At 37.6% G+C, this 27928-nt stretch overlaps 2 protein-coding genes across 9 annotated transcripts in view; both read right to left on the bottom strand.

Annotated features, from left to right (window-relative positions):
• The window catches only part of crebbpb (CREB binding protein b), a 38110-nt gene extending 24334 nt beyond the window's left edge, over nucleotides 1-13776 (bottom strand). For all 7 annotated transcript variants that reach the window (XM_055035386.1, XM_055035389.1, XM_055035388.1 and 4 more), the window contains exon 1: nucleotides 12907-13776. In XM_055035386.1, coding sequence (XP_054891361.1) covers nucleotides 12907-12991 — 85 coding nt within the window. In that variant the 5' untranslated portion in view covers nucleotides 12992-13776. The remainder of the gene's footprint in view (nucleotides 1-12906) is intronic.
• Nucleotides 13777-15305: 1529 nt separating this feature from the next.
• LOC129363211 (adenylate cyclase type 9-like) overlaps nucleotides 15306-27928 on the bottom strand; it is a 90164-nt gene continuing 77541 nt past the window's right edge. Inside the window, exons 6-10 of one of the 2 annotated variants that reach the window (XM_055035162.1) lie at nucleotides 23387-23595; nucleotides 22681-22840; nucleotides 22091-22233; nucleotides 20817-20837; nucleotides 15306-20579 (exon numbers count right to left, since the gene is read on the bottom strand). In XM_055035162.1, coding sequence (XP_054891137.1) covers nucleotides 19232-20579; nucleotides 20817-20837; nucleotides 22091-22233; nucleotides 22681-22840; nucleotides 23387-23595 — 1881 coding nt within the window. In that variant the 3' untranslated portion in view covers nucleotides 15306-19231. The remainder of the gene's footprint in view (nucleotides 20580-20816; nucleotides 20838-22090; nucleotides 22234-22680; nucleotides 22841-23386; nucleotides 23596-27928) is intronic. The other variant, XM_055035163.1, reaches the window with a different exon arrangement.

Below are 27928 nucleotides of genomic sequence, written 5' to 3'. Positions count from 1 at the left end.
CAGGTTAACCTAAAAATACCAATTATACTAATTTTACGGAAAGGGTTAAAATGGAATAGAAATAACCTTTAATGTTCATAATGGGGATATTCAGGTGTGATAGCAGCAAAGTGATTCCTTTAGTTGTTGAATTAAAACATTGTGTACTTAGTTTATTGTTGAGCAAAAAAAGAGCAAACCATGTTTGTGATTCCCTTTTTTAAAAGTGTGATTTTTCTGGGCCACAAGTACTTTTTATGATTTAACCCATGTGGCAAAAAGGTTGAACAGCTCAGGTGTATAATGAAGGCAAAAGTAAATGCATGTCTTAGAACTAAATATATCTATTGGGAATTCATAAGATTATAAAATTGGACTTTTGTTCAAAACATAAAAGCAGTTAAATTTTTTGACATGTTATTTTAAAATAAATCAAATTTTGGTCATTTTTAATATTAGTAGTGACATCAAAATAGCATGCTGATGTACTCTCATATTTGTGAAACCTTAATAATTCAGCTGATGCAATTTGTCAGGAAGCCTTTTCATTTGAGAAAGAAAAAAAACATCAACATGTATACATGTATTTATTCAAACAAAAAAGGAACTGGCTATTTTCTGTGTATTAAAATCATTTTTGTAACTGTCGTGTACTTAATCAAAAACAAAGAGAGAAAAAACACAATCGAGTGACATGTTATGTTTGAACTAAAAGTTGCAATAGAGTGACAGAGAAGCAAAGCTTTTGTCTGCAGTTGTGCAAATAACACACCAACTACCAATAAAATACTGAAGTCTAAAGCCTAAATCACGTGGCAATGCCAAGGTCCTTCCTGTGTAGGTGTGTGCTTTTGTATGCAAGCCAATAAACAACAACCACACCCCAACACACACCTTATTCTATGTCGCCACTGATTTATAACAAAAGAGGAATCCAACCAGCTTCTTAATGATGCATTTTCACAGTAATTAGGAAAAATAGACACTTCAGTTTTCCAAAGATGAAGTCTAAAACCACATTTATAAATTTCAGCTGACCCCAAAAGTGTGCTGAAGGAAATCGAAAGGCTAAACACGGGCCTTTGACATTATACGCTATGCAGCCATACGGTGCCGTCATACCTACAGCCAGCAAGGTAAACAAATAGACAATCTGGCATCTAATGGAGGGAGCAGCTTAAAAACAAGAGACGTTACATTTACTGGAAGCAAAAGCCGATCCACTGAGAAAATTGGGCTGCTTCTAATGAGTCAATGAAACAATAAGTCATGAGAGTTGGTACTAGCAAGAAGCTACATTGTGGAGTTTAACTTTACAGAGTAAACATTCAGGGTTTTTTTTTTTTTTTTTTTAGAAATTCAGCGTTTATTAGTTGTCATTATATGCACATTAGGAATGACTCATTGGAAAGTCAACTAACCATTAAACAGTATGAGAGTAAATGTATAACCACAAGCAAAAAATGCAGTTGCTTTATGGTAGTAAATCAAAAAATAAAAATAAAAAACCATATACGTTCATTTTTGAGAAATTACAATATGTGTTCTGATTTACCTCATTAGAATAAAAGTTCCTTTTAAAATTCCAAACCTTGAAGAAGGTATTAAATATACTTTTCTATTAAGTCCATATTTCTGAATTAAAAATGTTTCCTTTAATTGTTTTTTATTAATGTTCTAATTTTAAATGGGTTTTTTTCTGTGAAAATTGTTAAAGTGGGAAGAAAACTCCAAGTTTTCTTTCTTTCTAAGGTGTTTAAAAACTACATTTGAGAAAGCCTAAAATGGCAGCTTTTCATTCATTTTAAAACTTTAAAACACACAGCTTGAATTCAACAAAGAAATACAAGTTCACTCATTTTGTTTATACATGAAATCTCAGTAAAAACCGAAGAGCTGCATTCTGCAAGTGATCAACAGACTGCTGTTGACATTTGTTAGTGTTTAGTCTGCTAATTGTTTGTAGAAGAACATTTTAAGATGTTGACTAAGAAATAATTTTGTTGTTTTAAGTTTATCCTAATAATGGCCATTTTACTCCATCATTCTTTTTCTTCAGATTTTGGCCTTTTCAGACAAATGTTTTGGATATGAGAAGGACATTAAAGGGTCATTTTTGATTATTCTGTACAAATATTTCTGATGCTTTGAAGTAATTTCTTGTATTCTATTTGTCGTTTATAAAATGTAAATGTTAAGTGACCACAACAAATATTTATAATCTGTTGCTGAAAATTACTTTGTTTTGATCAGGTATCATAAATGCACATATATTTGAAAGGTCAATGGGCCCAAATGGGATCATATTCAAAATGACTTAAGAAATATAAACTCTTTTGGAAAATATTTTGCAACTACATTGGATTGTAAAATGAGAGAAGTTTTATCAATATTAATCTCCATAATTCAGCAAAATACTTAATTACCTAAAGAAATAAATGAATAAGCAACGATTAAGTGCTTAAATGGTAACAAGTGGTGTGTTGATGGTCATAAAGCTGGATATGACATGGATAAATTGTCTGAAGCTTTTATTCAATATGGAATTTCCTTTCCCACTGTCACTACAGTTGACTAATGAACCGTATTATGAAAGCAGAAATAGTTGTATTTCTAAAACGAGAAAAAAAAAAAGAAATCTATATGACAATGGAGTATTCTCAAGGTTTGTTTTCTCCATGCTTTTTTTGTTTGCTTTGGCATCACTTCATGTGTTTCAACTTTATCTCTGAACATAAGCATACAAGTTTATGTACAATATCATACATAAGCTTACAAGTTCATGTTCAGAGATAAATGCTGTGTCGTGGGGTGAATTAAACCCATACTGAAATTTTTCCGTTTGGATGTTACTATCATCCTATATTCTTTTAAATTTTTTTAGAAATGTGAGGCAAACATTATGATTTTGGCTAATTTATCATTTAGCCAACATTATTTCTTGTCACAATTTCTAGCGACAAGAAAAAAATCTTTTTCATGTCTTAAAAATTAGACTGAGCAGCACTTTTACAGCTGCTGGTTACAAGAACTAATAGCTATAAAATCTAAATCATTTAGTTCATTTTGAAATCTTATTTGTTATGAATTGCAATTACAGGACCAGGTAATAAACTAGGTCATATCTAACTGTCCTAAAGCAGCACAGTAAGTTTTTACTGCTAAATAAACACACATAAATCTTTGATTTTACACACCGATTGTTCAAAAGAAGCAAAGCATACAGTCAAAGATCAAAATGAAAACCTCTAAAATTAACACAACTAAGCTGAAAAACAGTCGCTGTCCACTAATTTAAAGACAGCTCACAGCAAAATTATCTGCTACCATCAAATCATGTATCTGAACAGAACATGATATATAACGTTCATATTTATGTCACCTTCCCTTACATTTTTAGCGCTCATCACTGTATCATGAAGGCTGCATTTCTGGTTCTGCAAAGGTTTGTGGTTTTACTGCCCTGCTTTGAGCTCCTAAACAACCATCATGAGAAAATGGTAAAATAATGCCAACTTGTAAATGGCTGTCACACACACACTCTGTCTTCTTCTAGATGCAGAAGCACACATATTTAAATGACAAACGAATAATAATCAATTTCCTTGTCAAACAAATTTGAATAGAAGTTTGCTTTAAATGTCAATTTATAAAGTAGCGTCTTATTGTCTTCTTCCCTAGTCAAGCACTGGCCTTATCAATAGCTTAAAGAAAGCTAAACATCTGCTAATCAAAGTCTGGATCTTGAGTCGTCTTGCATTTATGTGACATATGCTACATCCGAAGTTGAAGAAACAACTGTGAATTTATTCTTATAAATCTAATTGAGAAAAACATCTGTAAAACTTTATACATGCAATTTTAATTTCAAATTTGAAGTTAAGTGTACAAAATTTGTAGCACACAACACAAGTAAAGCTGTGAAAATACAGCTCTACTTGTGGAAACAACATCAGACAAATCATAACTACTTAGAAAAATTTAAATGAACACTAAACGTTGGAGAAAATAGGAAAGCCATCCCTTCTTCACACAAATATTAATGAATGAAATGCTCTCAAAAAACATAACAGTAATATTGGCGCACACGTGTCAAATGCAAAATGTTAAAAGAAGTGTGGAGAGGAGACAAAGAGTATCTGGGTGGCTTCCAACGACACCCACCCTTCATCTCGATCAGTTCCACCACAGCAGACATCAGCTATCTGCCAAAATGTTACTAATCTTGCAAAAGGGAATATTTTTATGCTCCCCACCCCTCTTATTGTTCAAATGCTAACATATATGTTGGTCCTCAGAGACAAAGAAATCAAGCAAAAAGCCCAATAGGTGAGCAGTCCCGTTAGCAAGTGGCTCAAACTTGCCCATGGTGTCGACGCGCCGATTCAGCTACACAAATGAACACAAGCCTGACTCTGGCCCGTGGCCACGGGCACAAACACATACTGACACGAGTCTGGAGCCCCATAAAAAACTGTCACACATTAACATAAACATCAAAGACTGCTAATCTGTGTCCATGAGCAACAGCTCAGCATGCATGCTCCTCCGTCCTGATGCCAAAAATGAAAATGAGACCCAAGTAGAATCAATTTATGCTTGCAGATATTAGGAGTACGCCAATCATCAATTTTTTTACTATTAATTTTAACAGAAAAGAACAAATAAAGAAAAAAAATTATTACAGATTTACTATGTAATCTTAGATAAAACTGCATTCATTGAATTAATAAAGTCTATGTATACCATCTACAGGCCTTCACATTAAATCACTTGTCCTTCATACAATGAGGGATTGCGTGTGAGTTGCCCAGAGGCTGAACTAACATGTAGAAAATGCAAAACAAAAGCTCTCGTTAAATACAACCAATCTATAAATCAGGCATAAACAAATATTAATTCATTAGCTGACAAAACATAGGAAGTCTGGAAAAATGGATTCTTGCTCAATACCAATTCCCAAAGAAAAATCCCATTTAATAACCAATCTAACAGAGAGCAATTAATTTTGTTGGTCAATGCCGCTCTGATCTGCCAGGATGTGAAAAAAGACAACTTAGGGGTATCCTGCAGTCTCTGTGTTAATTCTCTCTGCAACATTTCGCTTTGACCAAAATGAAATGCCAAATATTGGACAAAAAGAAGGTGTGAATTCCTGTCTTTCGAACTGCTGAGGTCTAGTTTGTTTAAAAATTGCTGTTCATACACATTTTGTCATGCTATTCTGCTTCATATTTGATGCAAAAAGTCCATATTTGAGTCAGCAAATATTCCCACAGATGCTGCACCACATGGAAAAGGGAACTTATTACAATAAACACACTTCTTATTTATTAAACTTCACCAGCTAAATTGCCTGAAAAGTTGATGTCAAAAGATGATAAATCTATGCTATGTTAATTTAAAACACAGACTTGACCTATCAGAGGACAGTCTGTAACTGCAGATAATTAAAGTTGGGGTCGGGACTTCACCAAGGTGTGGGTACTTGTATTCCTCTTCAGAGGTAAGTAAATAAAATATAGTTGCAAAAGCAATTTCTGTTATTCAAAAAGTCAAAATCATAAAAAAATGCAAAAATTATTTTAAATGTTTTTTTTTTTCAACAGATTTCTGTGTTACATCCTAAAGTGGAAATAGAACGCAACATGTAGAAAGTTACATTTTGCACCAGAAGACGTTGGGAACTAAACGGCAGAACTCAGTGGGGTACAAAATGGCATGGGCAAAAAAAAATACTGCCAATATGTTGGATGACTCTACTGTACTCAACCAACAGTTGGCATCTTTTCCAGTTTAGTTTGTGGGTCAGAAGTTGATAAGTTTGGTAACAATGGCCTGAAAGACCAAAAAGTAAGACAAAAACAAAGACAGAGGCATTATAAAAAATATTTAAAAAAAACGCCCTGTAAGAACTATTAAGAACCAGAGATAGCATATAGAATACAGCAGCAGGACAGAGGAAAAGACTTATCCCAGACTGTCATGCCATTGAATGGGTTGTAACTGACATGCTTGTAGTAAATCACACAACAACATGGTACACACGTCTCTGCTAAAAAAGGTAAATAGTTAAAAATAATTAAGAGATATCTAAGGTACTTTAACAGCAAGGCAACCTGTTTTAGCTGTGAAGTCTATATCTGCAGAAGATAAGGGCTCATCAACGCGTTCTCTTATGATCAAACCACAACCACTTTTAATTTTTTATCAGCATGTGCATAATTAACTTTCTTTAAACCAGTGTTTTTCAATCACTGGAATGATCCAATTTCACCTAATTTGTCTAAAAAGATTTTTTGAAAACGAATTAATTATCTGCAGATAATGTGCCATTTTCGAGTGTCTGTGCTGTAGTAGTGAATAGTGACATAATAATGTAATTTCCTTATCAATAGATGGCAGTAGGTACATAGCATTGTACGTTAAAACAAGAGACTTAATGATACATGAATGTGACAGGTAGCTTTGAGAGCATTGTATCTAGCAAGACTGTAATGACAGTAATGGAAAAGCTTTGGAAAAGAAAAAATGCTAACTCCAATCTGGTCCCTGGACAAAATTCGGACCCAGATGAAGGCCCTACTATGGGCGGATATCAAAAGAAGGCAAATACTGTGAGCTCGAGACAGTACAGTGACAGTTACATTTCATTTGGATTTACTTTTACCGGGGATGCAACGACACCGACTCCGTTGTGTTTGGTATGCAGTGAAAAGCTATCCAACAGTTCTATAGTACCAAGCAAGCTTAAACGGCATCTCCAAACAAAACACCTTTCGCTTCAAAACAAGAATGCAGACTATTTTGTTCTCTTGTGTACCACACAGAGAAACAGGCAACGCTCATGAGGAAAACCACAAAGGTAAATGAGAGAGCCCTTAAAGCTAGCTAGCACGTAGCTGAACTTGTAGCTAAATCAGAAAGGTCCCACAGTGTGGAAGAGACATTAATATTACCCCCCCATAAAACCACTGTAAATGAGATGCTCGGATCTGAAGCAGTTAAGAAAATAGCATATTGATGACAGGTCTCCAGACATAGAAAGTGTGGTCTTAGAAAAACTCTGTATCAGTGAGAAATGTGCGTTGCAACTTGTCGAGTGTACTGATATTAGTGGATATGCTCAAGTCTTGACCAATGTACATTTTGTGGATGGAGACGCAATCAGAGAAAACTTCCTATTTTGCCGGTAAGGACAACAGGAAAGGAAATTTTTCGGGTTACATCAGACTATCTTGAACAACAAGGACTTAAGTGGGAAAACTGCACGAGTGTCTGCACTGATGGAGCTGCAGCAATGGTCGAGCGCACCAAAGGCTTGGTAAGCAGAGTGAAGGAAAGAAACCCAGATGTAATTATTACGCACTGTTTCTTACACTGTGAGGTCCTCATGGCCAAGACTTTACCAGCAGACCTAGCCCCGGTGTTGAATGATGTTGTGCAGACGGTAAGCTTTATGAAAGCACGACCTGTGAAAGGCCGCATATTTGCATCTTGATGTGAGGAAATGGGAGGGGAACATAAGACCTTGCTGTTTCATACGGAGATCCGATGGTTGTTGCGCGGCAAGGTACTGGCCCATGTGTATGAGCTACGGGAGGAACTCGGGAGTGAATCTGACAAATGAGGGGTCCGATTACACAAAGCTGCTTGCAAGTGATGAGTGGTGTGGAAGGCTGGCATACCTGGCGGATATTTTTCATCATCTGAAGGAACTGAACACACAAATGCAAGGCCGAAATGAAAACCTGCTCACAAGTACGGATAAAATAAACGGATTCCGTTCAAAGGTGCACCTCTGGCAACAACATGTGGAAAGTGGCAACCTTGAAATGTTCCCACTAACCAAGAAATGGCAAAATGTTCACATTGCTGCCCTGTGTGAAGAAATAGGGACACATTTAAAAACTCTCGAGGAGAAGATGTCATTTTATTTCTCTTCAGCCTTCAATGAATTCCTTGACTGGGTTCGGGACTCAGTAGTTGTTGGAAAGAACATGACTTTACAGGAGCAGGAAGAACTAACTGAACTGAGACAAAATCGTGGTTGAAAGCTGAGCTTTGCTGATCTACCTTTGGACAGTTTTTGGTTGACTGCTGCCAAGGAGTTCCCCGTTCTGGCAAACAAAGTTATTTTGACATTGCTCCCATTTTCCACAACATATCTGTGTGAAGTGAGCATCTCAAGCCTGTCTATTAAAAAACTAAAAACAGAGAGACTCAGAGGTAGTGAGGAAGACCTTTGTGTGTGTCTGTCTTCAATTCTTTCCAGGATATCAGCTCTGTCTTCATCCAAACATTCACAGGTTTCACACTGAGTAAAATATACAGATATTGACATTCTGTACATGCAACTCTTCATTTTGTAACAGTGAAATCTTTCCCAAATATAATTTCTTCTCTCAGAATAAGAATTATTTTCTGTATTCCACCTAACAAAATGCTTGTGGACAAAATTAGTTTGCAAAACACTGAAGTTTTCCACAACTGCTTTAAATTTAAGACCACATTGTTGTGGCACTGTTCAGGTGTATTTTTGAAGTGGACATTCCTTTGATAAGAATGACTATATATTCAATATGGGTGGTTACAGAGTATCATTTGTTTACATTTTTGGTTGGTGGTGTGCCTCGTGATTTTTTCACAGAAAACAATGTACCTTGACTCAAGAAAGGTTGAAAACACTGCTTTAAACTATGTGTCAGTTTTACAACAGAAGGCTGTAATATGTTCAAAGAACAGATGTACAAATTAAGTTTTTCTTGTCAAACAGAGTAGAGGTGTGCAATTAATCAAATGTACAACTCAATTTGCTAAAACAATTTAACCACTAAAAAAAAATCATTGGCTTTTTGTTTTTGGATAATTTGTAAGTGTGCTATTATTTTACAATATCTCCCAAATGAAGCATGCTTCCATGCCTTTCAAAGGGTGAACTCCATGAGATTCTTGTTTTGAAAAGTTCAAAGGATGGCAGAAAGAGGAGAAAAGGAGCCTCAAAGTATCCTCCCAGTGGGATCTGAATTAACACACTTATCAGGAAACATTAACACACTTTAATCAGGAAACATCCTAATGTACACACTGCTGTTTCACACCTGGAAAAAAGTCTGGCATGAGACGACCATGTCTGCAGAGGTCTGAAACAGCAGAGGAATGGTTTACCAAAACCATCTGTGAAATTTCTTGCCAAAATCTAAATGACTTCTAGAATCTTTGAAAAGTTGCATTAAGAGGCTGAAAAGTTTGTTTGAAAAAAGTAATACATTTATATAATAATTTTGCAATATGTTGATGTACAGTAACTTTTCAACTGAGCATCTTTTTCAGAGATTGCAGAAATACATAATATTGCTATATGTATGTCTATATATACATATACATTTTTTTTTACATATAGTGTATTTAAATTAAAAACTGGTTATTTTAAATAATTTTTTTGCATTTAAGGCATTTCAATGACTTAATCCTAATAGGTGACTACATTTAACAACTACAAAATTGCAATCCAATAGTTTTCAACAACTGTGCAGCTCTATTTAGAGGTTGGGCATTTGAACAATTCTGGTTCACATTTTGATTCCTCGTTTCGATTCCGGTTCTCAACAGTTATCGATTCCATTTTTAATTAATTTTACTTCTACAATCTTTTTACCTTTTGTAAAACTTTACTGTTTTTTTTTTTTTTCATAGGGCTTCTTCCATGACTTAGGAACAGGTCCAGGTAAGCAGCATGTACAGTATATAATCATAAACGGTGCTAGGCTTAAAACCCGAACCGGAGCAAGATGAACACAGAAATCTAAGACCTGGAATTTGGTGGCTTCTGTCAGAGGACTGGGTTATCAAAATTAGGAATCAAAATTTAAAAAGTTGGACAATTCCAGGAGAACCGAAATGTTTGTACCAGTTACAATACATTCTTGATGCCCAACCCTTCCCAAAAATATATATAACATATATATTTCTTTTAAGCCAAACTAGTATATTTTGCCTATAATTGGGCAACCCTCATCAAACTTCTAGTCAGATTTTTGACTATATAGTTATTTGTGTATAAAGTAAAACAAAAAAAGAAAAGCACAGAAAAACAGAAAAAATCAACATAAAAATGAATGATTTACAAGATTAGTTTATTTATGTATCAAAGCGTGTCTCTAAACTTAATCTGACTTTTATCCTCCTCAGAAAATCTAAGAAAGCAAAAGTTGTTTTTCAGAATTTATTGCTGTAAAATTGAGCTCCTAGCTCAATGAATAAGCAAAATATGTAAATCTAATTGTTTAGCATTTGACCACCCAATCAATGACCACCACCAAAAGAAAAAAGGTGATTCTGATATCTGGCTACTTGATAAATCTGTGTTTTATACAAGAGGCCAAAGCAAAGGTCTAAAAATCATCCACTGTCATCTTCTGCTCTGCAGTGAGAGGTTTGACTGATAGACCAGCCTACCAGGTCATGCCTGCAAGCTTGTAGTTGTCAACAGTTACCCCACTATTACCACCTCAGAGACTTTCTTCCTACATTTAACGACATTTCAATCAAAAAATGGCACTGGCTAAAATCAAAATCGGCAGGTCAAACTTTTTATGGACTGATAATTTATGATCTGCGAGAAAGCTGCAATCGGTGCACTGACCCATGTAAGATGGCGGCTCATGCAAAACTTTATCCCACTTACTTGAAGGTCTAACTGTGACTTTTTCTTGACCAAAAACAGGAAGCACAATTTTAATGCTTATCCTGAATCCATAAGACTTAGGATATATATATTTTTTGAAGAATATCAGTAAAATGCAATTACATTCCAATTTCACAAGCCAATGTTTTATTCTCGGAATATTAGTTTGCTACTAATTGTCAACACAAGGACAACTTGATAACAAGGTTCAAGGGTATTATATTTCACAGGTCATTGAAATTCGGTGACCAACATACCCTCAGATCATCGTTATAATTAGAGCAGCTGTTTAAATTAGCTAATCAACCTCTGCTGTGTTCAGATCATTTTATAATGCCAAAATAAACATCAAGCCTGAAAACATGAAACTGTCAAGAACTGCATGTGTTGCCTTTTGTGTGGGAAAAGTTTGCGGGTTTTATGCTGATGAATCCTCATATATATATATATATATATATATATATATATATATATTTATTATATATATATATATATATATATATATATATAATGGAGCTGTTTGTTGCAATGGCAACGAGTCTGCGCGGAGCTAGCGACAATGGCATCAGCTAATAACGAATGATAACCTCGTACGTAAAAGTCCTGCCACTTTTCCTAGTTTCACTTTAGAGTTTGTTCACGCTGCAGCCTGTTGTTAGCGGTGCAGCTGGTGTTATTTAACTTACTTTAGCTGCTGCGGCGTTCAGAGCAGCTCTGCTCTGGCTTTAGAGGCAACAGGGTCTGCGGCCTGTCTGCAGCTCCCGTCGCGTCGCCGGTAAAACTTTAGCTTGTAGCTGAGCTTGAGTTTGAAGTTACATCACTTCGTCTGCCACCAAAAAAACGAAACGGGGATCCGCTCCACGGTGAAGCTCCATCCGCTGATGACGAACGGTGGACGCTCCGCTCTGTCTGATTTGATCGCCGTCACCGTCCTTCCAGGTCAAATTTAGATTTTTGTTGTCCTGGATACTTTACAAAATGTCTTTCCGTCATTCCTAGTCTTTGAATCTCGGATATAGAGCCAAAGTTGTGAAAACTTATATTTTCCTATGTCGAAGCGCAAAATGACTAGCTAGTCTCAACACGTTAGGTGAGGCGGCTCCAACACAACGCATGCGCACAGCAGCTTGGAGTTGGAGCTAAAAAAAATTTACACAGATTTTAGTAAAACTAACTTAAAACAATAAGTGAGCATCAATGGAAATAAAAAATATTTTTGCAGGGATGATAAAAATTGTACTACCTTTTACTACCTTTAGTTACTGGCCCACATTTTTACTTCCTTTTGCTGGCCCCGATTTGAGCTCATTTAATTTACTACCTTTCACTACTTTTGACTACCGCGGAAACTGATATAAAAGCTGCAATGTATAAAACACTTTGAGACATTCTGTTTTAAAAGGACAAAGTATAACACTGAACTCAAAAGATTAAACCTGGAAAAGTGTAACTTTTTTTTTTTTTTTTTTGAAAGAATCAGTCAAATCCCCTAAATGTACTGCAAAGAGACGATATCCACATCGCTCACAATATACACAAGCTTTTTCTCCTCCCCACTTGAGTGACAAAAGCTGCTCTGCAAGTTGGGCAAGTGAAGACACGGACCCTACGGCTAATCGGTAATATTCAGCCTTAAAATGGCAGGCAGTTTTTATAAAGTCCTGAATGTTTCCTCTCCCAAAAAGAAACTCAACAAGTGACAAAAAAAAAGGAAGTCTCATCTTACCCAAGTTATGTTTTCCATTTCTTTCCTTCAAGCACTCTTTTGAGTGATGGACAGATGTTTACTTTTTCAAGACAGGTTCAAATAGATTAAAAAAACTATTCAACTGGTAAAATAATGCAGGATTTTTGTTCATCTATGCAAAGAGATTTTTTTTAAGCGCACAAGCCCAGAGATCAGAAGCAAAATAATAATCCAAATAGTAGCCTTCATATAAAAGATGTAACTATATTTAAAGTGCCATAATGGCTTTATTTTTGTAGCAATGCAGAAGAAGTTGGGGGGGAAATGAGTTTCTGAGATTATCAGGAGTTTGAAACTAACTGGTTTTTAACACTGTTATGAGTTTATTCATTTGAGGAATCCAACAGGAACTTCATGTACAGTTCCTCTTAATATCTGCGCATCCCACGACTCAGGTGGCAAGGCTGGTGTTATTTTACTCGTTCCTTTTCTCTGTTCTAGTCATCTCCTTGTTACGAAGCTATATGAGGGCAAATCGGTGCTGCGTCCTTACCTGGGCCGTCGGATCCCGGTATGGGCGAATTAATCTTGGGTCGCTTTGCAGTGGGGGGTCCCGCATCCAGCAGATTGTCAGCCATCCTGCTCGGCGAAAATGGTCAATGGATGTTGATGCCGGGAAAAATAACAGCCGGGTCAAACCGAACCTTGAGTCTCTGGTTTGTAATAATACGTAACTTTTTTTCTTTTTCCTCTTCCAATGTTGCGTGCGAAGAAGCGACGTTAGTAGTTTATTTTTTTCTTGACTGGCAGAGTGGCGAAATGCTGCCCGGAGAAGACGGATTTGAAAAGAAGGGCTACAGCGCCACGCTTCGCAACCGAAGATCACCCCATGATAATCCAACACCCAACACCCACATAATTATCCCCAATTACCGCGTTCAAAAAATTATTTTAGTTCGAGCAAAATAAATAAAAAACAATTATAAAATATTACACGGCGTACAGGCGAATCCCTTAGCTCGCAGATGGCCGGTTTCACCCACGTACAGAATCATTTTTTAGCAGTCGAAATAAGCGGCGATAAAATCCGATTTTTGCTTAAATAAAAAAAGGAAAATTCAGAAAATATTTTCTATGAGGCGGATATTTTTTCTCGTCGCTGTCTCCCCAGCAAATACAGCGTTCCATGGACGGAGATACGGCGACAACCAGCGGCGCTCTCTGAAAGGGAAATCAAATATACAGTGGCCTTTCAGGACGGTAAAAACCCCCGCAACCCTCACATGTTTGGCCTCATTCTCTGCGGAAGAATCTCGTCTTCGATTTTCGACAGAAAAAATCCCGTTTCAGCCGGCTATGGGTGGCTCCGGTCGGTTTTAAAAATTGTGCTCCCCCGAAATTCCTACTCCGAGCCGCGTCAAGATGGCGGCTGTTGATTCCTCCGATACAAAAAAAAAAAAGTTTTTTTTTTTTTTTGGTGGTAGGAGGGGGACTGCTCCGACGCCCTGACGTAAACCTGTATCCCACCGTGCGTCATGTGAACGTATAAGAAGTTACCTTTAGGCGTGAAATGACATGAAAAATGAAAGGTATTCAATCTGTATTAAACTTTAACGATATACATAATGCATTTTATGACGTAGAATCGGCAAAATAAAGCAAAAGCGATGCATTTTCGAAAAACAAAACTGTAACAAAAAGCTTACAATAACTCATTTGACTTTTCATTACCTTGTCACTTTATAAACCTCAAGGTATTTCATTGTGATCATGTAATAAACCTACAAAGAAAACAAAATCTGATTCCAGATGGAAGCTAAAAAATCCATTTTCAATTCTCAATTTATGCGTGTTTATGTATTTCTGACATCTTTGGTTTGAAGTTTGACAAGCTATGTGGCAAAGGTAGCAAATATTTATAAAAATAGTGCTTAGGTTAGATAAAGGTGCACTAAAAATTTACAGATTTTTCCCCAACATCTACAGATTTCCCTTTCTCCTAAATGTACCATAACGTGGTGATGCTACATTTCAAAAGGGGACAAAAAAGCTAGTCTGGTTTGACAACAGAATACATGGCAATCTTGGAAGAAAACCTGAAGAAGCCTGCAAAAAAATAATAAATCAAGACTAGGGCAGAGGATCACCTTTCATCATAGTTGTCAAACTCAAGAAGATTGAGCGCTAGCATTTAAATGTTGGGCTCATCAAAACACCTCTGAATTAAATTTTGCCTTTACTGGTTTCTTTTGCTTGTAAAATATGGATAAATATACTATCTTCGTGTGTCATGAATATACTGGAATTTTATTTCCAGTATGTTCAAATTCAAGTCAGAGTCTGACTGATTTGAGTCTATCTGACTCTGATTTGAGTCTATCTGACTCTGATTTGAGTCTATCTGACTCAAATCCTATCTGAAAACAGTGGTTTGGCTTGAAAATGTCGTTTTTTAATGAGACAACATATGCCATTTGATAAAGTTTGAGCAACGTCCACAGATGGAGAAAACTTAAATAGACGTACTCCAAAAAAAAAAAAAAAATTTTCCCAATAAAAGTTAGTTTGATAAATTGCTGAGTCAGTGGTCCAAATATAAATTCACCATTATGTGTTAATTATGTACAGATTTCTGTATGTAAACAGAAATCTGTACATAATTAACATTGCTAGACTAACACTATTAATCGAGCACATTAAATTGGTCGCAGCACATTAAAATGGTCGCAGTGGCAAAATTAATTTAGTTTTTGTGTTTTAAAGCAGTGTTTTTTTAATAAGGGGTTTAAATTTAATTACACATATTTTTAGAAAACGTCAACATGCAACATATAATAATCTCTAAGCTTAGTTAAAGAGTACAAGACACAAAAATGTGTATGACGGACTTACAATCTTTTACCTCCTAAAACAGGTTAATATAATGTTTAGGCTGTAAATTGAATCGTCCTCTTTAATGTTCAGCAAGTGATTTTTATTTGAAGTTAAATTTCACTTCACCTATTAGCGTGCCTTATACAAAACATAAAACAATTTATTGTGTGGGAGTAATCGCAAGCTACTCCACTTTTAACTATCAGCAATATTAGCTGAGCTCCGTCTGTTACTGTATACTATGAGAAAAACTGGGCCCTTCAAGATATTAAAGAACCTCACACTTTTATCAACACCTATACAGATTTACACATGCAAGTCAACAAAACACACAAGCATTATTCCAACATTGCTTAAGTTGTCCAGTTCTAAACTATTTAATACCCAATTTCATGCTCTTATACAAATAATAGAAAATGCTTTACAGTAGAAAGGCATAATGTAGATAAAAAATGAAAGCCTTGTGCAATTTCATTTTAACAGTGTGTGTGTGTGTCTGTGGGTGGGGGGGGAACAACCAGCAAATGGAGACAACACACAACAAAACTGCATGAGATGGCAATGACACTCTTTGGCATCAACATTTTTCTAGTGCACTATTCTGCTGGTTCAGAATGTGACCAACATCTCAATGACTCCAGCTAAATCAATACACTGTATGCTCATGTACAGGCAAGAAAACAATAAAGGGGTTCAAAATCAAAATCTGGGAAAGCGGATGTTGTTCATTGCTGTACCCCGATATAGTCCAGAGTTCAAAAAGTATAACTAAACGACCCCCAAAAACAAAGGCTTGTCAAATTCATGCTTTATCCAAAACATTTTTACTTTTACCAACACCTAACTGTATAGTAATACTTTTTCACTTTTTGTAGTGTCAAACATATTAAGCTATCAGGGTTGTGTGCTCATGAGCAAAGAAACAGAGGTTTGCTTTTCATTTTCTATGTTTACATATACACTACACCATATCCATAAGGCATGCAATAGCAAAACAAAGTGAAAAAGGTTGTTACCATCAATAAAAGGGACTAGGCATTTTTGAAAATGATCCAAATAAAATTTTATTTAAGCTATAGATTCACATTTTATGCTTTGTTCTTAAATATGTTGTAATAAATCAAATCATCTCAAAGTGAAAATCTGTAAAAAAAAAAAAAAAAAGTTAAAGCACAACCCAAGCATCAGAGACATAACTTAAACTATGAAAATATTAAATATTCATACAAATGATTTACAGAAATAAAGGCAAATTGGTTTCTATTTATAAAGCTAAATTGCAAGTTGAAAATATGAAGTGGCAGTTTTAATATTTGAGGATTTGCTACTCATTATTTTTGAACAAATCCAAATTAAGACAAGTGAGTGAAATTGTATCTTTTTGCTCTTGAGCACACAATCCTTTTTTAGCAAGAACAATGACAGAAAATGCAGTGCATGGTTATTTTAACATTATAGCATGAAAAAAAAAGCTTTAAAAACACCTAAGTATATGAATCACATCTGAGACACGCCTTTTGCATTTACAGTGCTATCACATTAAGTTTCATGCCACTAAAGGTTGTAAGCAGCAAGCGTCAAGCTGTTCACATCCAGTAATGTCTCTGAGATCCTGGAGAATTAGACGTCTTAAATGAACAGCTAAAGTTTCATGTAACAACACAAACACATTTGTGACATTCCATATCAATTATCCTCGTTTTGAGAGAACTAAGAACTACTTTAACACAGTGTAATGCAATTCAGCTTTAGGCAGTTATTCTTTTGTCTTAAGTCTTTCTGAAATCATGGCTTAAAACGATCTATAGATATGTTAGCTTCTTCTAAAACACCAAACACATCTTGAGCTCCTACAGAACTAAATTGTTGGCTGAGGGAACAACTACGAGAAGCCTACAATGTTGCAAGCATGCCAATAAAGTATATCTGAGGAAACCATGTTTTAGAAATATAACTGTAGTCAGAAAAGAAAAGATGCCACAACAGCAAACGAGTTTGTATTCCAGTCATCTCAGAAACTCTAGGGGAGCTTAACCATTACCTGAACATATTGTCCAATAAAGGTTACACAATGTTAAATACATGCAGATATCCTCACACAGTTCAGACTCATCTACTGTGTCCTTTACCAATTAGTCCTGCTGATGCCATGAGGACTTTTCTAGTTTTACACAAACTGAGGCACGGCAGCAATTATTGTGCAGATTTTCCCATGTTGAACTAGCATGTTTTGTCATAGCTTTCACTTAAAGGGATACTTCGGATTTTTTTTTATGAAATGTCATCCATAAAAGCTTCCTCACTGATGTCAGAAGTTTATAAAAAAGTGAATAAGTCCTCATAGCGGTGAAAGGGTAATAGCTAATAATATGGGGGAAAGCGTTTTCGCCGACTTCAGCAGCTTAAAACAACTCAAGATGAAAATGTTTCCATTTGCGGGATACAATACTAGATTAGTAGACGTTAACTGCCTGCACTTTCAGTTAATATCTGCTTATGACAACAAGATAGGATCATATTTGTTGCCATTTTCTATGCTGACAGGTCCATGTGTACTATGCTAAAGTTACATTAGTTATATTTGCTGTCATCTGCCGTCACTTGCTTTGTCATCTGAATTAATTTGCCTCATCAGCTTTGACTAGTCAGTTTGCTCCAAGTCCACCAAGACCAGAATAAGCATTTGGATTCAATAGCATTGAAGATTATATGTTATCCATGTCTCATAAGAACTAGTCAAATGAAGAAATTAACTACAGAAACCTTCGCAACAGGCTGTTTTTGCTAGTAAGCTGAACAATGTTTATGTTACTGTGCAGAAGTTTTTATGTTAGTTAATGCAGGCTGTATCAATCTTTTCACCAAGCCCTGCAAGATGCAACTAAACTTCTAGTGTGTTACATAACTTGTGGAACACCTGGTTTTTATAATTTAACACATTTTCAACCACAACAGAAAATGTTTAAATACCTGGGATAAAAGGCAGTAACAGAAGGTATTAATCTAGAATTTTAAAGAGATTGCTGTCAAATTCGTTGGTGTTTTGTTGAAGTTGGAATAATCTGTTACCACACTGAAAGTCAGATGGTTTTGCTACATTAGTGATGGGTCAGCAACGACTGCTTTGGATTTTGTCAGACGGCAGTGAATATGCTAGACTGGTGCTCTTCCTCATCACATAGTCAATATCAAGTCGTCCAGACAGACTAATATCACAGAAACCTCTGACAATTTTGCCTGGTAGTGTGAATGTTGTTTGGCTGAACAAACAGCAACAATCTTTGCAGTAGCTGAAAATGTTGATTGGTAATATCTAATGATAAAGTGGCACACCCCACATTTGGAAACATTTCCAGCTTGAGTTGTACATTGTTGGATCTACTTGGTAGCTTTCCTCCATTCTTCATGTCAACTTCACATAATTAAAATTATCCATTTATTTTTGTTGTATTTTGTTTTACTGATTTCCTCTTGGATAAAAAGGCAAAAATAAGTAACTGCAAAATATTGTTTAAAAAAAGTAAACCAATAGAAAAAGCAAAGCTTTATTCCCAAAATGTTTTCATGTGTAAAGTTTTCCCTTTTAATTGTTAAGAGTTAAAAAGGCCTTGCTTAAGTCTGATTCTATTCTAAAGGCACTTAAAAGACATTTGACAGAAACAATCAAGATTAAAGGTGCAAAGATAATCAAGTAAGTTAATGACAAACAATGGGGTTGCTTGGAGGCAAATTTCCATTTTCTCTGAATATCTTCCCAACACCCTATGTGTGGTCCACCAAGCACCCTTGATGATATCAGCCAATCACATTTACACTACAAACAACCTTGTTCTTGGCAGATGGAAAATCTGGTCTGTTTATGCAACTCAGATTTCTAAATCTGTCCAAATCCACCTCCTCTACCTGAAGTTGGACAAAAATATAGCTTCTATACATGCCAGCTAGCAGTAATGAGAGCTTAAAGGGATGAGAGTTGGTGGTAAAAGTGCTCCTATAGCAAATGCTTAAAGCCTGGTTAAATCGACACCATTATAGACAGAGTTATCCTCTAGCTTGTCTTTTGTGTCTTTTCTTGGTGAGTGTTGTGGTGGATATTGTTGGATTGAGGATGAGACGATGAGCTGTTGGTTATTTGGCGAGTGTCCCTCAAGACTGGTTACAGGTATTGATGTTAAGCCACTGTGTGACATGGATCGTCTGGCACAAGAAGCGATCATGGAGGAGCATCTTCCATTGATGTCTGAGTCTTTCATTTGACTAAGCCCTGTTGTGTTTGAGGAACCAATGCTGGCACTGGGGACCATCATTTTGGTACTGCTTCCATTCTTGCTGGTGGTTGGCACCATGCTTGCAATCTCGTCAGTGGGAGATCGCCCAATGCTACCATCCACCTGAGCTCGGATCTCTGGTGAGACTGAGAGCTGGTACTGAGGCACAGGGCCACTCTCACTGCTTTTAGGATAAAGAAATGTCTTCATTTGACCTTTCCCTTTGACATTAACCGTTCCCCGATAATCAAACTCGTAATCCATGCCACTGAGCACGCAGTAGCTTTCCTCGCTGACCTGAACACGGCACTCCACACCTGTTGTGTCCATGCGGCTGGCGATGTTGACTGTGTCGCCCCAGATGTCATAGAGAAGCTTGGTGGTTCCAATTACGCCGGCTGTCAGGGGCCCGTGATTAAAGCCAATGCGAAGCTTGAAGCCAAAACCAAGCATGTTCTTGTTGAAGTCGTCCACCACTCGCATCATTTCCAGGGCAAATTCAAAAAGAGCTCGAAGATGCTCTTGAGGATGAGCTGCATCCGCGCACTGCTGAGTGTTGAGTCCTGCTGCAGCCATGTATGTTGCACCAATGGTTTTGATCTTTTCAATATTTGCAAAGGCAGGCTTGCGTAAGAGCTCATCAAAGTCACCAATTAACTCATTGAGGACGCGATAGCACTCCTTGCCTCCCTCGTAACTTTCTTCATAAAACTCACTGAAGTTGACAATACTGGCAAATATGACTCCCACATTGTCGTGGTTCTTGGAATAACTCTGGGTAACCTTAAGTTGTTCCGCTACATGGATTGGAATTATGTTGCGGAGCAGCCAGTCGGCCTGGTCCCTCATGTTCTGAATCTTGATGCGGTGCTGATCAGCTTCCACGTTGCCGTGGTAATGCAAACGGTAGCTGACCTCAAATTCACGGTTAAGGAACCAGATGAGGAGAAGGAGCAGGAAGAAGGCCACACAGGCTTCAGGAATAAGACGTTTGTGTGGGTCAAAGTTGGGTTGTTGATCAGAACTTGTTGAGTTGTCGGACAAGATTACATATCCGTTTGTAATGTTGCTTTGAGCATGAGACCTGGTGGAAAGACAAAGAAAAACTAAATTAAGAATAACAGTAAAAAGACATAAATGCAAGCATGCAACCAAAGTATTACTTGGCAATTGGAATTTCACATTTCTTATAAAAACAGGAACATGGGCAATTCTTTTTAGGGATTGCCAAAATCTCATTTCCTGTGGCATTTGATGACAGCATATTAAAAGGTAATATTTTTCATATTTATTTTACATTCAACTTTATCAAAGTTCTTACCAGAAAAAACTCTCAACAACACTGGAAGAGACAAAGACAACAATATTTATAAATCAGCCTAATACATAAAGTGTGCAAGACACAATATGTAACACCTATCTTTTCACACATTATTGTGACTCGATACATTTTATGAATAACCACCATACAGGCAGAGGAGCAATCTCTCAACATAACAGCTGATCTAAAAAAAGTGTAATTGAAAGATAATGCCACAAGAAGGAAAAAATAAATAAATAATAATAGACTTATAGTGAAAAAAAAAAGTATAAATCACTGTGTGAAGAGAAATGATGGAAAAGTCAAATGTTGCTTCTTTCACTTATTGGTAATAAATAACTACATTTCATTTTTTCATTACTTTTGAACAAACTTTTTAAATATCTCAAAAAGAAAAATTTGAATTAGGGATGTTTCCATCTGCTGGTTTGGAGCAAAGCCAAACCAGCTTTGCTCCAAACCATCTGACAAATTTTGTCAGATGTTTACATTACTAATGGCTGCAATGAATGAAATATAGAAATATGGACACCGCCCTCCAAGGTAGAGGTTCGGACTCATACATTTTCCAGATTTTGTGCCTCTGATTTGGCACAAACCCACAAGTGTCACATTAGCTCTTTCAGAAAAGCCAAAAACCATCACAAGTGAATACAAAATGTTTTTTTTTTTTTTTTTTACAAAATCGAGGACGTTATTTTGACCATTGACCTTTGATCACGGCAGAGCAGATCATTGCTACTTTGACTATTCTACAATCTAATGGACAGAGGTTTTTGTTTTCTTCCATATTTTCTAAATTGTGGACAGTTTCCATTTTAAAGAAATTTACATAATTTTAGATGAACTATCATTTTCTGTACCGACTTATACATTTGCTGCTGCATCTGCTCTAGTGAAAATTGTCTGCAAAAGCCCATTCCAATTTTCAGTAAAATGCATTATAACCAGCAACATTTCCTGCCTTTCAATTAATGATTCAATCACACATAATGAGTAGCCTGCAAAATTATAGCTTTTCGGTCTGTTGCTTTCTATTTCTCAGCTACACCTTCAAGTAAATTACTTGCTATCAAGAAATAAACTTATGCTTAACTCATGACTGACATGACGTCATTAGGGATATGAAATGAAATGTAATATGACATTAATATATGTGCATGCACCTCCACCAGGGCGGCATCAATTTGAAGCACATTAGAGTTTACATTTTTACACCTTCCAATATTTTGACCAACACAACATTTACCATGCATTTGTTAGCTGTGTCGTACCTGCAGGGGGACCAGCAGAGCAAGGTAAGCATTGCCAGCCCCACCAGGGTGGCTATTGTAGAGCGCATCCAGTAGCTGAGATGGCAGAAGTTACAGTACTGAACAATAGCTATGATGATGGCACAGCAGATGAACATGGTAAACTGAGAAGAAATAAGAAGAAAAGGAAAATATTATTTAAACATCCACACTCTGTATTTAGGATCCACACTCTGTATTTAGGATGCCATATAGATTTTTTGATATAGTTAGGCCTGGCCCAACTTTTTTGAAAGGTTGCCATGTCCCCCACCTGCTTCTTAAGCCTGGCAGTTCCAATGTTTAGAAAAGGTCAGATACTTTTGCTTTTCATTGCTTACAAGAAAGAATCACTATATACTTGCTGTTTCAAAGAAAAGCAATTTATCAATTAACACACTGTTGCTTGTACGGTTGGTATTAATACCATAACATTTTAAAATTATGGTGTTTTTAGTCAAGACTATTTTACAATGAGAATCTTATTTCAGCCAAGCCAAACTACTGTCAAAATAAAGATTAAACGTTTGATTTACAAAAAACAGGAAATGGTTACGAAAACTGAATTCTACCTGGATTGAATTATACATCTCACAGGTGAAATGGGAGTAGACAGCCAGAGCAGGTAGAGACACCAGGAAAGCTCCAATGAAGTGGCGAACTATCCAGCCAGAGACGGCCCTCATCAGCACCCGAGTGCAGCTCAGCATGCTGTCCAGATAAAAAGCCATCCTGAAAAAGGAATTCAATTGAAAAAACATAACATACACAACCTTTCATTGCATTCAACATTCATATTTTAGAGGATTGTCTGGAATGGGCGACCTGGTGCAACATCTTTCTGCATGGAGTTTGCATATTCTCCCTGTGCATGGATGGGTTTTCTGTGGGTATTCCAGCTTTGTCCCATAATCCAAAAACATGATTGTTAGGCTGCTTGGCCTGAACTGACCTCAGGAGTGAGTGTGTGTGTCTGTGTGGATGGCTATGTACCTACTTGTCCGTTTTATCCTGTGATTGTCCAGAGAGCAACCTGCCTCTCAAACCATGACTCCTGGATTTAAGATTATGCTATTGTAAAGAAAAATCTTATTTTAATGCTTTTTCAAAATCTTTTACAATGTTGCCAGTAAATGCAGGTGGTGCTGCAATTGTTCTTTTTTTTACTTCATATTGATACCAGATATAAGGCTGCACATTTTAATTTGTCCTTCTGCTGTCTGAAAACAACCCACAGCCTGCTTGTTGAAGACCCACACTCTGTATTTAGTATCTCACCGAATGGCAAACAGCAGAGCCAGAGCCTCCAGCAGGGCGACTACAGCTGTCAGAATGAGCGTCGGAGTGGATGGACTCTGCTGGGTGACAAGAGGTCGGAGGAAACAAGCAAGAGAGAGCGCCAGAACGACTAAACAGCACAGCAGCATGTCCAGGAAAGAGCTGAACGTTGGACTGGCGAATGTCTGAACCGCTGCTTGATTCTCCACCTGGGAGGGAAGACAAAAACGGAAATTAATAAGAAACGAACAGCAAATGCTTCCACTTTTTGTCGCCTACAGCTGCAGTCATGCCCTCATGAAATCACTTCTAAAGTTGCACCAGCAGAGGGCATTGTAACCTAGCGCATAACAACTTTCAAGGTCCTGCAGTCATTTCTCTTTGCCGCAGTCTGACCAGTCTGGTGATAATGTGGTGCTAACAGGCTTCCGAAACAAGACTCAAGACAGAGGAAAACTCACACAGATAAATACACAGAAATCTAACCTGATAGCAGCATAAATATAAAAAACTGGAAAAAGAGATTGACATCACGAAAAGATACTAACGTTGACAAAAAGGAGAACAGCAGCATGTTACTAGCAAAGAATACAGCACCAACAAATTAAAGCTGCAAGCAGCCTCGAACGGCCCTCGCAGCCAAGCGCCGCTCCGGCCTATTGCCACCGCGGGGTACGAGCAACCGCCGCCTCACGCCAGCCACCACAGAAGCTCTCACGCAGTTTTCAGCGCCTCCGCCCGCACCGCGGAAGCAGTTGCTCAGTTTCCATCAACGCTGCGCACGTGCTAAGACAGTTGTGTTGCGCAGTTTCCGCGCCCGTCCACCAGGCGGTACGCATCTATGCGTTCGGCGGCTATCCTTCAAGATGCAAAAAAATGTGGTATAGATTCATTGGTTTAGCGAGAAATACAGCTGGCGGATCAATGTAGGGGCGCAGTGGAGTCAAAATACATTTCAATGCTGTTTTGCTCTTTAGAGGTCAACAAAGGTCATACGTTTTCAATTTGGCGCCAGTCCGATGATCCACGTGTCATTTAGAGCCGATCATATGCACGTGGCGAAGTAATGCATTTCGTCATTTCTACACCCCAATGCGGTTCGGTCAGCAGCCAGCATTCATAGAGTTCATCATGTTATCATTTTTAGTCAGTATTCACATGATGAACCCATATAAATTATAGAATAACAGTAAAACATACAGCAGAAAAAACATGTGACTGCCTCTTAAAAGTGGGCGGGGCTACAGTGAGGTCATCAAGTGACCATGGAAATGTGTTCAGGGCTGTTCTCTAGAAAGACAGAGGAAGTGTGATGATGCAGCTGTGATCTTGCATTTGGAAGTCATTTAATGTTGATGTTTCATGGTTAATAGTGAAAGTTTTACACTAAGCCACACCCACATGCTTGATGTTAACTACAACTGAGATCTAAATGCACTGCAACTTTAACGTTATCGTGAAATGAGTCAGGAAAATGGTAAAGGTTAAAATGTATCAGTTTAATAAACCGCACTGTTCAGTAATAATCCAAGGGCAATGCACAATAACAGAGCACAGTTAACTTTCAGCACTTTAGAACAATAGCACAGACTGAATCCCATCCATTAATTAGGTATTAATCACAGGAAGTGCTGCAACTAAATATTACAACCCCAATGGATCGGTAAAAAGATACTTAGCATTTTCTCAGAGCTCTTTCAACGACATTTTAAACATCTTCTATACATAATAACAAACAACTCTCAATGTATGAAACTGGATGTATCACACACACTATTCAGTTTATTGAATTAGTAAAGCGCTTCGTTAGCATTAAAACGTTGCAGGCCTCAGGCATTGGGTTAGCATACTCCTCAGAATAACTGTTCCAAACATGACGGCTTCCAGAACCAGCAGGAAGGAATAAATTACTCACCGCACCGCGAGTTACGACTGTTTAAACAAACAGCAATGGGCTCTTTGCACCTGCCGCGCTGACGTCACAACTGTATACCCGAATGCGGCTCTTTTTTCCACTTTCAGAAACTATGACTGCTATAAAAGACAAAGTCGTACTTAAGACACAAATAAAACAATACTATGTACTTTGTTTAAGTTTTCATGGATTTCCAAGCCATCCTCAATTAAGACAGCTTGTAAATATTCGTTGCTACAAGTTAAAGCTACCACTTGAAGCTAACGCCGTACACACCGCTCTAAACACTGTCTTAATGAGCCATTCACAAGCATGCAAAAGTAATAAAACGAAATAACACAGAAATCTTAAGCAACACGGCCATATTTTTCTAAAAGTAATAACTCTGAATCTGAACAGTCAGCTGAACTAGAACTCCGATACCAGAGTAAGCTCTGTGCTCGTTTTTCTTCGTCATACTTCAAGCAAAAAGTCTGAACTGTAATCTGCCCCCCCACCCTCCCCGCTGCTTTATTGTCGTTAACAATAAACACACGTAATATGCTTGAAAATAAGGCACAAACAGTGTCCGTTAGAATGGCTGAGAAATCTTTAGATAATTAAATAGCAGATTTTTCCTAGAAAGCTAGCAGGCTTGTGCTAGCAGTTTAAAGAAAATAAAACTCACCTTCATATCTGTGAATGTATAACGAGGCGAACATCTTAAAACCTTTCTTTGCCTTACTTGTTGGGGTTTCGGATCGATGTACATTATTAATTGTTACCTTGGAAAAACATTTCAGCCGTGTTTCCCGAACGTGTAAGCTGAGGTGCAAAGAGCCCATTAAACTTCTCCAACTCCGGTCCAACAGAGCCTTCTTGTTCCAAAGCGTGGTTCGGATTTGCAACTCCAAAATCCAAGCAAAATGTTGAGCGTAGTCCAGTTCTGTGGCTCCAAAAAGCAAGCAAAATGTTCAGGAAAACTTTGCAGCTCCAGCTGTCGCCGGCTGACTGTTATTACGTAGCGTCGATCTGTTTTCTCATTGATGGAGTACCACTGCCTCCTGCTGTCGCAATACTGGTATTGCACTAGCAGTACCAGTTTTCTCCACAAGGTGCCAGTGGTACTCCATCAACACTGACCCAAGTGTGTTCTTACTTCGCTGTGTCATAAGTTTTGCTGAATGACTTTGTTTGTATTATTCTAGCAAAAATGAATGAATGTTTGTACTTTAACCCACAAATAAACTTATATATAATAAAGTTATAATAATGTATATTAAATAATTAATAACAACATAACCTATGGGCTGCTGTTTTCTAGGGGGCGCTATAGAGAAATTAGGCCACGCCCTACAAATATTGTGATGGATTCCAGTCGGGGTGGATAAAATATTCATCCTTGTGAGTTTGCAGCAGCTGAGCCCGAAATGTGGTATTGAGCCAAACGTATGGCGATGGCGTTACAGGTAACTTCGCCACGCCGCCATGCCCACCTGCTCTATCGTAGCTGGTCGGGGTTGGAATCCTCAATACACCAACATGTCTTCGGTGTCTGGGCACAGTTTCATGTTGATGAGGTCAAAGGGGTCGGATAGCGAACGTTCACAGTAAAACATTACACTTCCTGTTCAGGGGCGTGGCCTAAGTGATGTCATCATTCGACCATAGGGTATTGTAGAAGACCCGATGATGATCAATCACAGAAACTTTGGTGCCTCTGTGAGTTTCTGTGTAGGAGATATAGCAGTTTATGTTTTTATGGCGAGTAGGTGAACTTTGACCGCTGCTAACCGCCCTTCAGCATACTCAAAAACTCACCGTTTAGATAACTTTAGATGAGACATGCCTTATGAACAGACTGACCGAGTTTGAAGCCGATCAATCGAAATCCCTAGGAGGAGATAGATCAAATATGAAGGCTGTAAACTGCAAAAATGGGGTCAAAAACCGAACTTGAATCCAAAATGGCTGACTTCCTGTGGGGTTTAGACCATGGCTCCAAGAGACTTTTTTGTACGTCCTGACAAGGTACACATGTGTACAAAGTTTCGTATTTGTAGGTTAAAGCATGGCTTGGGGCTGATCATTTAAAGTTTTCTAGGGGGCGCTATAGAGAAATTAGGCTACGCCCACCAAATATTGTGATGGATTCCTGTTGGGGAGTGGATGAGGGTCCATCCATATGAGTTTGCAGCAGCTGGGCCCGAAAATGTGGAATTGAGAGCCAAACGTATGGCGATGGCGTTACAGGTGACTTCGCCACGCCACCACGCCCACCTGCTCCATCGAAGCTGGTCGGGGTTAGAATCCTCAATACACCAACATGTTCTCTGTGTCTGGGCACAGTTTCATGTTGATGAGGTCAAAGGGGTCAGATAGCGACAGTTCACAGTAAAACATTACACTTCCTGTTCTCAGGGGGCGTGGCCTAAGTGATGTCATCATTCGACCATAGGGTATTGTAGAAGACCCGATGATCAATCACAGAAACTTTGATGCTTCTGTGAGTTTCTGTGTAAGAGATATAGCAGTTTATTTTTTATATGGCGAGTAGGTGAACTTTGACCCCTGCTAACCCCCTTCAGCATACTCAAAAACTCACCGTTTAGATAACTTTAGATGAGACATGCCTTATGAACAGACTG

This window comes from Poeciliopsis prolifica, unplaced genomic scaffold (genome assembly GCF_027474105.1).
Source record: "Poeciliopsis prolifica strain line A6 unplaced genomic scaffold, Auburn_PproV2 SCAFFOLD010, whole genome shotgun sequence".
Taxonomy (NCBI): Eukaryota; Metazoa; Chordata; class Actinopteri; order Cyprinodontiformes; family Poeciliidae; genus Poeciliopsis; species Poeciliopsis prolifica.
This window is presented reverse-complemented; position numbering and strand designations above follow the sequence as displayed.